This window comes from Armigeres subalbatus, chromosome 3 (assembly GCF_024139115.2).
Source record: "Armigeres subalbatus isolate Guangzhou_Male chromosome 3, GZ_Asu_2, whole genome shotgun sequence".
Taxonomy (NCBI): domain Eukaryota; kingdom Metazoa; phylum Arthropoda; class Insecta; order Diptera; family Culicidae; genus Armigeres; species Armigeres subalbatus.
Genome location: NC_085141.1, coordinates 285343595 through 285359083, shown reverse-complemented (window position 1 = coordinate 285359083; position 15489 = coordinate 285343595). Strand labels below are relative to the sequence as shown.

At 44.6% G+C, this 15489-nt stretch overlaps 1 protein-coding gene across 1 annotated transcript; it reads right to left on the bottom strand.

Moving 5' to 3' along the window:
- Nucleotides 1-12950: 12950 nt before the first annotated feature.
- Nucleotides 12951-13563, bottom strand: LOC134220145 (eclosion hormone-like). The gene is made up of 2 exons (XM_062699136.1): nucleotides 13414-13563; nucleotides 12951-13289 (listed from the first exon to the last, which is right to left on the bottom strand). Exons 1-2 carry the CDS (start codon nucleotides 13508-13510, stop codon nucleotides 13105-13107), a joined length of 282 nt encoding a protein of 93 aa, XP_062555120.1. The 5' UTR covers nucleotides 13511-13563; the 3' UTR covers nucleotides 12951-13104.
- Between the last annotated feature and the right edge of the window lie 1926 nt (nucleotides 13564-15489).

Here is a 15489-nt window from a genome sequence, read left to right as displayed (position 1 = left end):
AGCCTCCTTCCAAAAGGCTTTGGAAGCCTCCTTCCAAGAGGCTTTGGAAGCCTCCTTCCAAGAGGCTTTGGAAGCCTCCTTCCAAGAGGCTTTGGAAGCCTCCTTCCAAGAGGCTTTGGAAGCCTCCTTCCAAGAGGCTTTGGAAGCCTCCTTCCAAGAGGCTTTGGAAGCCTCCTTCCAAGAGGCTTTGGAAGCCTCCTTCCAAGAGGCTTTGGAAGCCTCCTTCCAAGAGGCTTTGGAAGCCTCCTTCCAAGAGGCTTTGGAAGCCTCCTTCCAAGAGGCTTTGGAAGCCTCCTTCCAAGAGGCTTTGGAAGCCTCCTTCCAAGAGGCTTTGGAAGCCTCCTTCCAAGAGGCTTTGGAAGCCTCCTTCCAAGAGGCTTTGGAAGCCTCCTTCCAAGAGGCTTTGGAAGCCTCCTTCCAAGAGGCTTTGGAAGCCTCCTTCCAAGAGGCTTTGGAGCCTCCTTCCAAGAGGCTTTGGAGCCTCCTTCCAAGAGGCTTTGGAGCCTCCTTCCAAGAGGCTTTGGAAGCCTCCTTCCAAGAGGCTTTGGAAGCCTCCTTCCAAGAGGCTTTGGAAGCCTCCTTCCAAGAGGCTTTGGAAGCCTCCTTCCAAGAGGCTTTGGAAGCCTCCTTCCAAGAGGCTTTGGAAGCCTCCTTCCAAGAGGCTTTGGAAGCCTCCTTCCAAGAGGCTTTGGAAGCCTCCTTCCAAGAGGCTTTGGAAGCCTCCTTCCAAGAGGCTTTGGAAGCCTCCTTCCAAGAGGCTTTGGAAGCCTCCTTCCAAGAGGCTTTGGAAGCCTCCTTCCAAGAGGCTTTGGAAGCCTCCTTCCAGAGGCTTTGGAAGCCTCCTTCCAAGAGGCTTTGGAAGCCTCCTTCCAAGAGGCTTTGGAAGCCTCCTTCCAAGAGGCTTTGGAAGCCTCCTTCCAAGAGACTTTGGAAGCCTCCTTCCAAGAGACTTTGGAAGCCTCCTTCCAAGAGACTTTGGAAGCCTCCTTCCAAGAGGCTTTGGAAGCCTCCTTCCAAGAGGCTTTGGAAGCCTCCTTCCAAGAGGCTTTGGAAGCCTCCTTCCAAGAGGCTTTGGAAGCCTCCTTCCAAGAGGCTTTGGAAGCCTCCTCCAAGAGGCTTTGGAAGCCTCCTTCCAAGAGGCTTTGGAAGCCTCCTTCCAAGAGGCTTTGGAAGCCTCCTTCCAAGAGGCTTTGGAAGCCTCCTTCCAAGAGGCTTTGGAAGCCTCCTTCCAAGAGGCTTTGGAAGCCTCCTTCCAAGAGGCTTTGGAAGCCTCCTTCCAAGAGGCTTTGGAAGCCTCCTTCCAAGAGGCTTTGGAAGCCTCCTTCCAAGAGGCTTTGGAAGCCTCCTTCCAAGAGGCTTTGGAAGCCTCCTTCCAAGAGGCTTTGGAAGCCTCCTTCCAAGAGGCTTTGGAAGCCTCCTTCCAAGAGGCTTTGGAAGCCTCCTTCCAAGGGGCTTTGGAAGTCTCCTTCCAAGAGGCTTTGGAAGCCTCCTTCCAAGAGGCTTTGGAAGCCTCCTTCCAAGAGGCTTTGGAAGCCTCCTTCCAAGAGGCTTTGGAAGCCTCCTTCCAAGAGGCTTTGGAAGCCTCCTTCCAAGAGGCTTTGGAAGCCTCCTTCCAAGAGGCTTTGGAAGCCTCCTTCCAAGAGGCTTTGGAAGCCTCCTTCCAAGAGGCTATGGAAGCCTCCTCCCAAGAGGCTTTGGAAGCCTCCTTCCAAGAGGCTTTGGAAGCCTCCTTCCAAGAGGCTCGGAAGCCTCCTTTCAAGAAGCTCGGAAGCCTCCTTCCAAGAGGCTTTGGAAGCCTCCTTCCAAGAGGCTCGGAAGCCTCCTTTCAAGAAACTCGGAAGCCTCCTTCCAAGAGGCTCGGAAGCCTCCTTCCAAGAGGCTCGGAAGCCTTTTTCCAAGAGGCTCGGAAGCCCCCTTCCAAGAGGCTCGGAAGCCTCCTTCCAAGAGGCTTTGGAAGCCTCCTTCCAAGAGGCTTTGGAAGCCTCCTTCCAAGAGGCTTTGGAAGCCTCCTTCCAAGAGGCTTTGGAAGCCTCCTTCCAAGAGGCTTTGGAAGCCTCCTTCCAAGAGGCTTTGGAAGCCTCCTTACAAGAGGCTTTGGAAGCCTCCTTCCAAGAGGCTTTGGAAGCCTCCTTCCAAGAGACTTTGGAAGCCTCCTTCCAAGAGACTTTGGAAGCCTCCTTCCAAGAGACTTTGGAAGCCTTCTTCCAAGAGGATTTAGAAGCTTCCTTCCAAGAGGCTTTGGAAGCCTCCTTCCAAGAGGCTTTGGAAGCCTCCTTCCAAGAGGCTTTGGAAGCCTCCTTCCAAGAGGCTTTGGAAGCCTCCTTCCAAGAGGCTTTGGAAGCCTCCTTCCAAGAGGCTTTGGAAGCCTCCTTCCAAGGGGCTTTGGAAGGCTCCTTCCAAGGGGCTTTGGAAGGCTCCTTCCAAGGGGCTTTGGAAGCCTCCTTCCAAGAGGCTTTGGAAGCCTCCTTCCAAGAGGCTTTGGAAGCCTCCTTCCAAGAGGCTTTGGAAGCCTCTTTCCAAGAGGCTTTGGAAGCCTCCTTCCAAGAGGCTTTGGAAGCCTCCTTCCAAGAGGCTTTGGAAGCCTCCTTCCAAGAGGCTTTGGAAGCCTCCTTCGAAGAGGCTTTGGAAGCCTCCTTCCAAGAGGCTCTGGAAGCCTCCTTCCAAGAGGCTTTGGAAGCCTTCTTCCAAGAGGCTTTGGAAGCCTCCTTCCAAGAGGCTTTGGAAGCCTCCTTCCAAGAGGCTTTGGAAGCCTCCTTCCAAGAGGCTTTGGAAGCCTCCTTCCAAGAGGCTTTGGAAGCCTCCTTCCAAGAGGCTTTGGAAGCCTCCTTCCAAGAGGCTTTGGAAGCCTCCTTCCAAGAGGCTTTGGAAGCCTCCTTCCAAGAGGCTCGGAAGCCCCCTTCCAAGAGGCTCGGAAGCCTCCTTCCAAGAGGCTTTGGAAGCCTCCTTCCAAGAGGCTTTGGAAGCCTCCTTCCAAGAGGCTCGGAAGCCTCCTTCCAAGAGGCTTTGGAAGCCTCCTTCCAAGAGGCTTTGGAAGCCTCCTTCCAAGAGGCTTTGGAAGCCTCCTTCCAAGAGGCTTTGGAAGCCTCCTTCCAAGAGGCTTTGGAAGCCTCCTTCCAAGAGGCTTTGGAAGCCTCCTTCCAAGAGGCTTTGAAAGCCTCCTTCCAAGAGGCTTTGGAAGCCTCCTTCCAAGAGGCTTTGGAAGCCTCCTTCCAAGAGGCTTTGGAAGCCTCCTTCCAAGAGGCTTTGGAAGCCTCCTTCCAAGAGGCTTTGGAAGCCTCCTTCCAAGAGGCTTTGGAAGCCTCCTTCCAAGAGGCTCGGAAGCCTCCTTCCAAGAGGCTCGGAAGCCTCCTTCCAAGAGGCTCGGAAGCCTCCTTCCAAGAGGCTCGGAAGCCTCCTTCCAATAGGCTTTTTGTGGCTTTTTGTCCACCTTATTACATTCCGGAACACTCTGGAATGATGGCTCCCTGGGAGAAGTGGCCACTTTTTCATAAATTCTGAAATCTGGCTTGCAACGTGTCAAACTTCATGCTTTTGCAAAACAAGCTCAGCGTATTTGGCCTATGTTGTCTCAATTAAGGACGCCCTGAAAGGCTGGTTGCCTGGAAGAAGTGGCAACTTTTTTCATCAATTCTGAAACCTGGTTTATGACGTATAAAATTTCGTAGCAATGCTAAACTAGTTTACTTAAATGTGTTCTGAAGGAATTTGGTCCATCTTTTAACATTCCGGAACACCTTGATAAGTGACCATTTTTTCTGAAACCTGGCTCGCCATGTGTCAAACTTCATGATTTTGCAACATAAAATCGTTGGTATGTGTTCTAAGGATATTTGAACCATTTGGTCACATTCCGGGACATCCTGAAATACGGGTTTCCTTTAGTAAATGGATCAAATACTTCTAAGAACACCTTCCGTTGAGATGTTTCTAAGCATTCTAAGTAGTTGAAACAGTGACCCATTCTCATCCCGATTTGACCCATTGTCACCCCCGACGACGGTACTCCAAGAAATGATACATTCCACCAAATGTAATTCCGCAAAATTGTTTTCAGCGAAATGTCATACAATCGTTTCAATTTGATCTTGAACATTATGATAAAACATTTCTATATAATTCTCGCTTTACTTTTCAAAAGGACCTAAGTAACATTTTTTTCATGAATTAATTTGAATAGCGCAATCAACAGAACAACATGAAAGCTTTTGATTGCAGTACTCAAATTAATTCATGAAAAAAATGTTACTTAGGACCTTTTGAAAAGTTAAGCGAGAATTCTTTAAAAAATTCTAATATTTTCTGTATGTATTTTAAATAAAAATATACCAACATATCGAGAAAAAAAATTGTTTTAAATATTTCCGATCTGCTATAGCGTTCTGTTCTGTAGCGTCATCTGCATTGAAAGCAAGGTCTGTTTTTAGATTTCAAGAATCGATACCATTGCGTATGGTCATGAAATGCTAGCCACATGATTTACAGTAATCTAATACCAGTGACTGTTCTATCCGCATTAGCCGTGAATATCTCAATATTATTTTGTTGAAACTCGCATACGAATTAATAGTTTCTCGTCTCATTGTTTATGAAAAGGAATTCACTAAACAGGCTCGGATACAAATTGTATAAGCTATACATAACAAAAGATGCTTATCCAGTCAGCTCGTTTACACAATTATTCTCAAAATGTTGTAAAAGCGCAAATACACACTGCTATGAGGATTACTCCAAATTTTGTGTCCACTTCTAACAGATTTGCCCTGTACCGGAACCGTGAAGAAGAGAATCTTTTAGGACAATCCAAAAAGGCAATAAAGTTTTGATTTTTTTGCGTTTGTTACGTGATGGTGAACCGACGAGGTAATATACTGCACTCAACACTATGTCCGCAAATTTTGCATTGCGTCGGTCGTAAAACGGATGTCTCCTGCTCTAGAGGAGTTTATTTTTTCGCCCGGGTTGAGTGATTTCGGATTCGGATGCAATCATCAGAGTTTTATGATTGGCAAACGACCATCTAGACTTGGGACCCGACCGGGTGAACCCACACCACCACCCTACCCTGGCGAAGTGGATGAGTAATCGGTTCGGACAAATTGTCGCTTTGCCGTCCGGGTCAGGCGGGATTCTTATCTAACATCGTGCAACTAGTCAGTATCTCATTTCCAGACCGATGACGGGTTCGCTGTTAACTTTCAACTGGGGACAGTGTGTGTAACGTAAGGTGGAAGTAGACTAAAATGCACGAAGCTGCCTATAATTAATGCATAAAAAGCGTTCAACCTGATGAATCAATTGTCAGATTAAGATTTTTGTCTACATACATACAAAATCAAGAAAGTTGTTTTATTATAGAACTTTTCTAAACCTGGATTATATTTTTATAAGCAAGTATAAGTATTCCCCATTGTGTTCAACAAAAAAATTTCCTTCCATTTGAGCTACTTTCAATGATGCATTGAACCATTCTCCCCATACCAGGAAGCTTGGTCTGAAATTCCCGGAAATCAGTTCAAAAACGTGAGCAGCCCTTCAAGTGACTAAACTTACACGCACAGTTGTGCAGCATGTGCGCTGCCCGGCGAGATGTCCTGTTCGGGGTTTTACCGGAGGGAATTCTTAATCCAGTGAAATTATTCAAATGATTCTTCCAAATCCACAGAGGATAAATTTTACTTCCTATCTGCTGGATTCGGTTTTTTTTTCCTTTCTGCTGATCACTATGTTGATGTTACTGCTTCTTTGTTCTTTCGTTTGTTTTGGTTGGTGACCATCAGTATGGCGAAGAAGTGTCGAAATCTGTAATTCCTTCTTTTCTGTCTGCTCTGTACCCTTTCCCTGCTACATATTCAAGATGTAGGATTGCTCGTACAAATAATGCACAATCTGGAAGTTGACTTTTGTGGTTGCGACCTTCGAAGGGGGTAAGGCGATTGAAGTGGTGCAGTCTGTGTGCTCTTCAGGGAAAAGAGGCACATGAAAAGGGCACGGACAAACAAACAAACGAATGAAATATCGCAGCCACAAAACACGGAGGCAATCGGAGGTCGCTCTCGAGGCTACCTGTGGAAGAGAATTTTTCACCGGGGTTGGGAAAGTATGGAAGCAATTATTGCATTCATGTAATTTCTAAACAGCATAAATACAAAATTTTGAAATGATTGGCATGAATGACAATAACGATTTATGTTGAGTGGTTTCTGAGTTATGTTCGATGTAGCTAAAATAAAGGATTGTTTTCCAATTTCCGCAAACAATTAGAACAGATTTGTCTCAAAAAATATACAGCAGGTCAAGCAGGAGGCTTATCATTTCTTTTATTCTTGGGTATGGCAGAGATTTTTTATCCATTTTAATACATATTGAATTACATATTATTCGGCAACTCGGCAGTACCACAATCATTTTTGCCTTTCTTGTACAACAAAGTTGTACCGTTGTACCTCCAAAAATAAACTTTTGATAGAAGGCCCGGAGACCCATTGTGTTATATACCGATCGACTCAGCTCGACAATGCAAAAACATGCAGAATGATAGAAAAAGTATGATCTATTCCCCTAAAATGCTTTTTTGACCTTTCATATGTGATTTTTTCAATACATTTTACGATGCACGAGAAATGCATCATCACCGCTAGGTGGATTAATCTGTTTTTTTTTTAATATATTGGCATGTTTCGAAATGGACAAATTGGTATAAAATTTGCGAAGTAGAATCCACGTGTCTTGGAGGGACACACACTGATTCACACTTTATACAAATCCTTGGGGGCATAGTTATGACGATTTGGCAAATCAAGCATCCGACAGATATTCGATTTGCAAAGAGGTAGAGGCTGATGCATTCGGATTCTGATGACAAACGTGGTCTTGTTGTGTAGAGGTTATCACGCCTATATAGAGAGTAGAATGTTGAGGGTTCGTGTCCCTGCAAGACACGTTCGCAAATTTCATATGAAATTGTACATTTCATATGCTGTGCATATGCATAGTCAAGATAATAAAAAAAAACTTATTGAATTATTTGTTTGCGCATATGTAGTTTAAAAAAAAAAATTGCAGAAAAAAAATGTTTATGAACAAAATGGTATAAGTTTGTTTAATTTAATCAACATAACCCACCAGCATTAGGGTGGCTCAAAAAACACTTTTTCAAATTTTTTGATGGGCCGCCCTCTTATTCGATTCTATTTGATATCCTGATGCTCTGGACAAAATTTCAGCCAAATCGGTCAACGTTTGGGCGGTGCTAAACTCGTTGGAAGTTTATATGGAAAATGTATGCAGAAATATCCAAAAACAGTGATTTGCAGTTGGACGGTACAATTTACGATCAAGAACCATGATACTCATTCAGTTCTTGTAGAATTAAATACAGAATGTTATGCTGAAAACCGCGAGAAGATTAGAGTTTTTAAGGCAAAGATATTAGCATTTTACTGGAGTGTTGTAGGGGTGAATTTATTTCTTTTCAAAGGTAAAAGAAACGAAATTTGCTCAAACCCCACTTCAGAGAAATGCTAATAACTTAGCCGGGCAAACTCTAATCTTCTCGCGGTTTTCTGCAAAGCATTCTGTATTAAATTCTTCAAGATCTGAGTGAGTATCATAGTTCTTCATCGTAAGTTGTGCCGTCCATCTGCAATTCACTGTTTTGGGCTGTTTCTGCATACATTTTTGCATATAAACTTCCAACGAGTTTAGCACTGCCCAAACGTTGACCGATTTGGCTGAAATTTTGTCCAGAGCATGAGGACATCAAATAGAACCGAAGAAGACCCATCAAAAAAATTGAAAAAAAGTTTTTCCCATACTAATTTGAGCCACCCTAACCAGCATACAATATTTTGCGACAATCAAGAAAAAATAGATACATATTAGCAATATTTTGAATTTGAAGGGTAGGTATAGGATTCGTGTAGAATCCTTCCAGGATTCGTGTAGAATCCTTCCAGGATTCGTGTAGAATCCTTCCAGGATTCGTGTAGAATCCTTCCAGGATTCGTGTAGAATCCTTCCAGGATTCGTGTAGAATCCTTCCAGGATTCGTGTAGAATCCTTCCAGGATTCGTGTAGAATCCTTCCAGGATTCGTGTAGAATCCTTCCAGGATTCGTGTAGAATCCTTCCAGGATTCGAGCGGAATCCTTCCAGGATTCGAGCGGAATCCTTCCAGGATTCGAGCGGAATCCTTCCAGGATTCGAGCGGAATCCTTCCAGGATTCGAGCGGAATCCTTCTCGGATTCGAGCAGAATCCTTCTAGGATTCGAGCGGAATCCTTCTAGGATTCGAGCGGAATCCTTCTAGGATTCGAGCGGAATCCTTCTAGGATTCGAGCGGAATCCTTCTAGGATTCGAGCGGAATCCTTCTAGGATTCGAGCGGAATCCTTCTAGGACTCGAGCGGAATCCTTCTAGGATTCGAGCGGAATCCTTCTAGGATTCGAGCGGAATCCTTCTAGGATTTGAGCGGAATCCTTCTTGGATTCGAGCGGAATCCTTCTAGGATTCGAGCGGAATCCTTCTAGGATTCGAGCGGAATCCTTCTAGGATTTGAGCGGAATCCTTCCAGGATTCGAGCGGAATCCTTCCAGGATTCGAGCGGAATCCTTCCAGGATTCGAGCGGAATCCTTCCAGGATTCGAGCGGAATCCTTCCAGGATTCGAGCGGAATCCTTCCAGGATTCGAGCGGAATCCTTCCAGGATTCGAGCGGAATCCTTCCAGGATTCGAGCGGAATCCTTCCAGGATTCGAGCGGAATCCTTCCAGGATTCGAGCGGAATCCTTCCAGGATTCGAGCGGAATCCTTCCAGGATTCGAGCGGAATCCTTCCAGGATTCGAGCGGAATCCTTCCAGGATTCGAGCGGAATCCTTCCAGGATTCGAGCGGAATCCTTCCAGGATTCGAGCGGAATCCTTCCAGGATTCGAGCGGAATCCTTCCAGGATTCGAGCGGAATCCTTCCAGGATTCGAGCGGAATCCTTCCAGGATTCGAGCGGAATCCTTCCAGGATTCGAGCGGAATCCTTCCAGGATTCGAGCGGAATCCTTCCAGGATTCGAGCGGAATCCTTCCAGGATTCGAGCGGAATCCTTCCAGGATTCGAGCGGAATCCTTCCAGGATTCGAGCGGAATCCTTCCAGGATTCGAGCGGAATCCTTCCAGGATTCGAGCGGAATCCTTCCAGGATTCGAGCGGAATCCTTCCAGGATTCGAGCGGAATCCTTCCAGGATTCGAGCGGAATCCTTCCAGGATTCGAGCGGAATCCTTCCAGGATTCGAGCGGAATCCTTCCAGGATTCGAGCGGAATCCTTCCAGGATTCGAGCGGAATCCTTCCAGGATTCGAGCGGAATCCTTCCAGGATTCGAGCGGAATCCTTCCAGGATTCGAGCGGAATCCTTCCAGGATTCGAGCGGAATCCTTCCAGGATTCGAGCGGAATCCTTCCAGGATTCGAGCGGAATCCTTCCAGGATTCGAGCGGAATCCTTCCAGGATTCGAGCGGAATCCTTCCAGGATTCGAGCGGAATCCTTCCAGGATTCGAGCGGAATCCTTCCAGGATTCGAGCGGAATCCTTCCAGGATTCGAGCGGAATCCTTCCAGGATTCGAGCGGAATCCTTCCAGGATTCGAGCGGAATCCTTCCAGGATTCGAGCGGAATCCTTCCAGGATTCGAGCGGAATCCTTCCAGGATTCGAGCGGAATCCTTCCAGGATTCGAGCGGAATCCTTCCAGGATTCGAGCGGAATCCTTCCAGGATTCGAGCGGAATCCATCCAGGATTCGAGCGGAATCCTTCCAGGATTCGAGCGGAATCGTTCCAGGATTCGAGCGGAATCGTTCCAGGATTCGAGCGGAATCGTTCCAGGATTCGAGCGGAATCCTTCCAGGATTCGAGCGGAATCCTTCCAGGATTCGAGCGGAATCCTTCCAGGATTCGAGCGGAATCCTTCCAGAATTCGAGCGGAATCCTTCCAGGATTCGAGCGGAATCCTTCCAGGATTCGAGCGGAATCCTTCCAGGATTCGAGTCGAATCCTGCCAGGATTCGAGCGGAATACGGCCAGGATTCGAGCGGAATCCTTCCAGGATTCGAGCGGAATCCTTCCAGGATTCGAGCGGAATCCTTCCAGGATTCGAGCGGAATCCTTCCAGTATTCGAGGGGAATCCTTCCAGGATTCGAGCGGATTTTTTCCTTCTAGGATGAATTTCTTCTAGGATTCGAGCACAATACTTCCAGGATTCGCGAGGAATCCTTCCAGGATTCAAGCGGAATGCTTCCAGGAGTCGAGTGGATTTTTTCCAGGATTCGAGCGGAATCCTTCCAGGATTCAAGCAGAATATTTCCAGGACTCGAGAGGAATCCTTCCAGGATTCGAGCGGAATCGTTCCAGGATTCGAGCGGAATCCTTCCAGGATTCGAGCGGAATCCTTCCAGGATTCGAGCGGAATCCTTCTAGGATTCGAGCAGAATACTTCCATGATTCAAGCGTAGTCCTTCCTGGATTCGAGCAGAATCCTTCCAGGAGCGGATTTTTCCAGGATTCGAGCGGATTTTTTTTTTGGAATCGAGCGGAATCCTTCCAGGATTCAAGTAAAGTATTTACAAAATGCGATTAAGCGAAATCCCTTCAAGGTTTGTGCGAAGGTTTTTTGGGTTTCTAATTGTTAGCATTTTTCGGAATTTCCTTTTTTTCTTCCGAGTGTTATCGCTGTTGTTCTAATAAACGTAAATCATTCTGAAAATTTCTGGCTTTCATAGATAACACCTTTTTTTATTTCTGCCCTTTAATTTGTGTTGTTGTTCTCTTTTATTCGATTAGGCTCTACGTATTATTATTCTTTAGTACAATTTTGATATTGTTTGATTTTATTCTGTCGGTTTTCCAAAGCCATCACCAATCCTTATATGAATTACATTATTATTACAATTAGCATAAGTTCAGATTACTGTCGTATTTCAATAATATGTGTTGAGATGACTTTATGTCTGACTAGAATGAAATCTACACATTATCGAGAATTATGCTCGATTTTGCAGTCACTGCAGCTAACAAAAGTGGATAAGATAAGTTGCGAGGCTCAAAGCCTCCAGTTGTTCATTGAAGTAGTGCCAAATTTTAAACACAAATGCTCAGCAAGTTACAGCATTTAACTGTGACTAATCGGTCGACGCCGTTTGTCTCTCTCGGTATTGTACTTACCAATCTACATTGTACTTCTTTCGAATTATCATCCCTTAAATAGCCTCGGTATCATCAAACTATTGGAAACCTTCGCTGCTTTTGAAAATTGACCAGATCAAATAGAACCATTAGCACTAGACATTCCCACAGTCTGATAACAGAAGTAGCTCTCGTGACTTACAAATTACTCCTCCTCATTAGACAGCGTCCTTATCGTACGAAATGAAGACTGATGTTCAAATCCTAATTAGCTTTTCGGAATCTCTTTACCGAAGATGAAAGCAGAATAAAAGCGCGCTTCCAAAATCTAATGAGCCCCTATCGGAGGCGTTAAAAAGCATACCAAACATTGAACGATTTCACCAAATCGGGTGCTTTTCACAAACCAGATCTTACACCTTCTAAACCAGGACCCATCCACCGATTGATGATCGGCAGTCAGGTGGGATCGGGGAGCAACGCCGAACCTATCGGGAAATATTGTTCTCAAACCTCTTTCTAATTACCGAGGCGAGCATGATTTGCCGTCAGGCAGTCGGTCGTCGTCGTCGTCGGTCTTGTTCATAGATCTTCGCTCATAATGTGTGCCGTTGCTGCTCTGCTGACTGACTGACGGACTGGGGTTATTGTTGGCTAACCACAACATAGTACAAATGTCTGTTTTGTCAGTACACATAAGTCTGGGCGGCGTGCGGAGCATAACCGTAGCGCCCAGAGGCCGCCGAAGAATGAAGGCACGATTAACCCACCTAGCGGTGATGTTGGTGCATTTCAATGGGCCTTATAGGTGGAAAAGGTACCGTTGATCCTTATTTAACTTGCATGGATTGTATGCCTCAAATTATATTTCAAATTTGTTTCCGAAATTATTTCGTAGCCTTTCAGTACACATCAAACATGAGTAAAAGGGAATAAAAAGTGAGCGCTAAAATAGCATGAAAGAAAGGTTCAAATTAAATTAAGCTCACCGCGACCGTTCGAGAAGGCAAAGGCCTCGGCCTGGGAAAGCGCTGATTTTGAACAAACACGCCCTGGATCGCTGGCCATGGGTTGCTTGCTTGGAGAAGAAGCCTCTGCCAGTCGGTGCGGGATTCCTCTTAGCAGGCAGCCAGCGAGATGAACTAATAAAAGGAATGCGCCTCTATATGAGACTCTCGAAGAAGACACGGCGAACCAAACCTAGATCGGTCTGTTACCGCGCAAGTGGGACTGGAAAGATGGGTCATAAAATTCATGAACTGGCCCACACCGTGGGAGATTGCGGGGGCAACGACGGGGAGCGCAGGATGGTAGTTATGGGTTGTGAAACAAGAGAACTGTATGTAATGCTAAGTAAGCAAAGCGGGTCAAGTGCGGCAACATATTAGCCATTGATTGGTTTGCTGGCCTTTGACACGCGGTGGGTATCTTCTGCATGACTACGAACGCGTTGCCGGCGTTGCTCTCAGGGACGATGGTACACTGATCTTTGCATGACATTTCTCAGGTAAGGTATCATTTTTTATGACCGTTGGAGGAATCACTTCCTGTGTGGAACGTGAAACAAATGTTCTGCGGTTCGGAAGATCCATGTGTGCAAAGAAATTGTTGTATGTTAGGAAGAACTATAACAAAGTTACGAAACCATTACGAAGCTGGATGAACAACAACTAAGTTTATCCATAAATGTGACGAATTATTCGAAACAATAGCATTTGCTTCCAAAATGTACTGGATTTGTTTCTTTCTATAGTTATCCACTCTATTTTATCTATTTTCCTGACTATTGATTTTTATTTTATATTTTTATGTATGATTTTTCAATAATCTTAATTAATGCCAATATTTTTGCTATAAATTTCAACTTGAACCTATACTTTTTAATAAAAAATATTTATAATTGGGTATAACGTGGGTAGTGCATTTTGACCGTTTGCCTTAGTTCAACTTGTGCAAGAAGGGAGCAATCGAGTTGATGTCTTCGCAGTCCGGAATCATTTTACCCTTGAACTGGATACAGGATTCAGCGCACAGTCGCCCTTCAAAGAATTCACCGAACATTTTCTTACACTGGGCGCAATTGTTGATGCATACGCCCAGCATGTCATAGCCGCCCAGAATATCTGAAACAATTAATGATAAGGGTGGTTTTAAAATTAATTTAAGTAAATTATATTGTTTGATGTATTATAAATATAGTTCTAGATCTCGAACGTTAAGAATTTATAAATTGTGTTTCTAGTATACCTAGCTGTGGATTAGCTGCGGAGTTACCGACAAAGGCTACCATCATCACTGCAGCAATGGAAAGTACAAAAAAGGTACGAGCTTTTACTGAAGACATCTTAACCGACGAGATAGTTTGCTCTGAATTCCTAAGCTTCGGTTGGATTCGATACAAATGAATGTGATGAAAACAGACCATTTTGTTGGATTTATATAGTAATCACACAGGAAGCTCAATAGACTGGGGCATATGTGCTACCAACAATATGATTGCATTATGTGCAGGGGCAGGAAATTAGTTTAATACAAATGACGGGTTGTTCCGTTAGCTTTGCGAGCAATGCACTACATGAACCGTATGGATGCAAATTAGCAAGGAAAGATGTTCAATAATTTTAGAAAAACAAAATGAAGAAGTAATTTTCATTGTTTTAAAATTTATAAAACAAAAAATAATACAACATTCCATTTTGAGACTATTCTATTAACCTGTTTGAAAAAAGCTCTCTGTCTAACCTCAAATTTAATGGAGTTAGCCTGTTCCACTGTTCCGTTTTGCCGGAGAAGCCTGAGTTTATTCGACAAGTTACTATAATATTCCAAAATACAGTCGAAGAAACAGCACGTGAGACAGAACATTTTGCAAACTCACCTAAGCAACAGACACCCTATGAAACGGGAAAATTAACTGGCCAAAAGTCATTTGTCCGCAAGCCAAATGGCGGAAATCGGAGGACTTTCGGAAGGAATTTCCGAAAAGTTTCTGAGGGAAATGCTGAGAGAATTTAAAATAGGGGGAATGACGGCTTTGGCAGATTTTGTTCTATTATTGGCAGGGGGTTTTTTAAATTTGGCCTAAACGTTCTTTGCATGTTAAAGAATATTGTGGCCAAATTTCATAATATTTGGTCGACAAAAACCCCCCTGCCAATAATAGAACAAAACCTGCCAAAGCCGTCTTTCCCCCTATGTATAATTTCCAGAGAGATTTTCGTGTGAATTCCACAGGACTTTTTTTTGAGTATGTTCAGAGTATTCTTGAAGGAATCACTGAGGAATTTCAAAACAATTTTCCAGGGGCTTCTTGGAGGCATGTTTGGAAGAGTTTCTTCCAGAGTAAATTTCTAAAGAGATCTCGAAGTAATTTACGAAAAGTTTTTGGAAGAATTTCCGGAGGAACTTCAGGAGAAATTCCTTGACGAAAAACTGATGCTCATTCTACAGGAAAACCCAAAAAAAATCTAAATAATATCCAGGTATGTTTTTGGAAGAATCCCCGGGAAATTTCGTAATAGCTCCTATGGAACTTTGGGACTCCAGATAATTCAGTAAATTATTAAAAAAAAACTTCCTGTAGAGCTCCTGAAGGAATTTTGATAAACATTTTGTAGGAATTCCGGGAAGAATTCTTGGAGGACCTTTCAGAGAAAATTTTTCTGAAAGAACTTCGAGTGGAATTCAAGGAGCAACTTCTAAACGAAATTAATGAGCAGTGTTGTGCTGAATTATTATCAGACGATAATGATTGCAATTTTCATGTGAAAACTTTTTACGTGGAAACAGAAGGCGAGTTGTTGCCGGCGACAACTACTCAAATTATGTACTCAAACGATAGTAAACACAGAATTTTCATTCAAACATTAATCTTTACTATGATCAGCTAATTGCCAACAGTCCCGTTATATCTTCTATTTGGCGTTATGGTTTTATACTCACTTGATACTTGATGGGCTACAGCTCTTCGATGAACCTACGCCGAATGGAGTATCCTTCTCCACTGGGCTCGATCCTGGGCCAATCGCTTCCAGTCGCCCTGAACATTGAGCGCCCTCAGGTCCTCTTCAACTGCAAAAAGCCATCGTGTACGCGGCCTTCCACGAAGCCTGCGGCCTCTTCCGGGTTCTCTACTAAATATTATCTTCGCTTGACGTTCTTCCGGCATACGAACAACGTGACCAGCCCACCGTAGTCTGCCGTGCTGTGTAAGCTTAATATCCAGCCCTTTATACACCTGGTACAATTCGTGATTCATGCGTCGCCGCCAGATACCGTTCTCCTGTTTACCGCCGAGTATTGTCCGCAGCACCTTACGCTCAA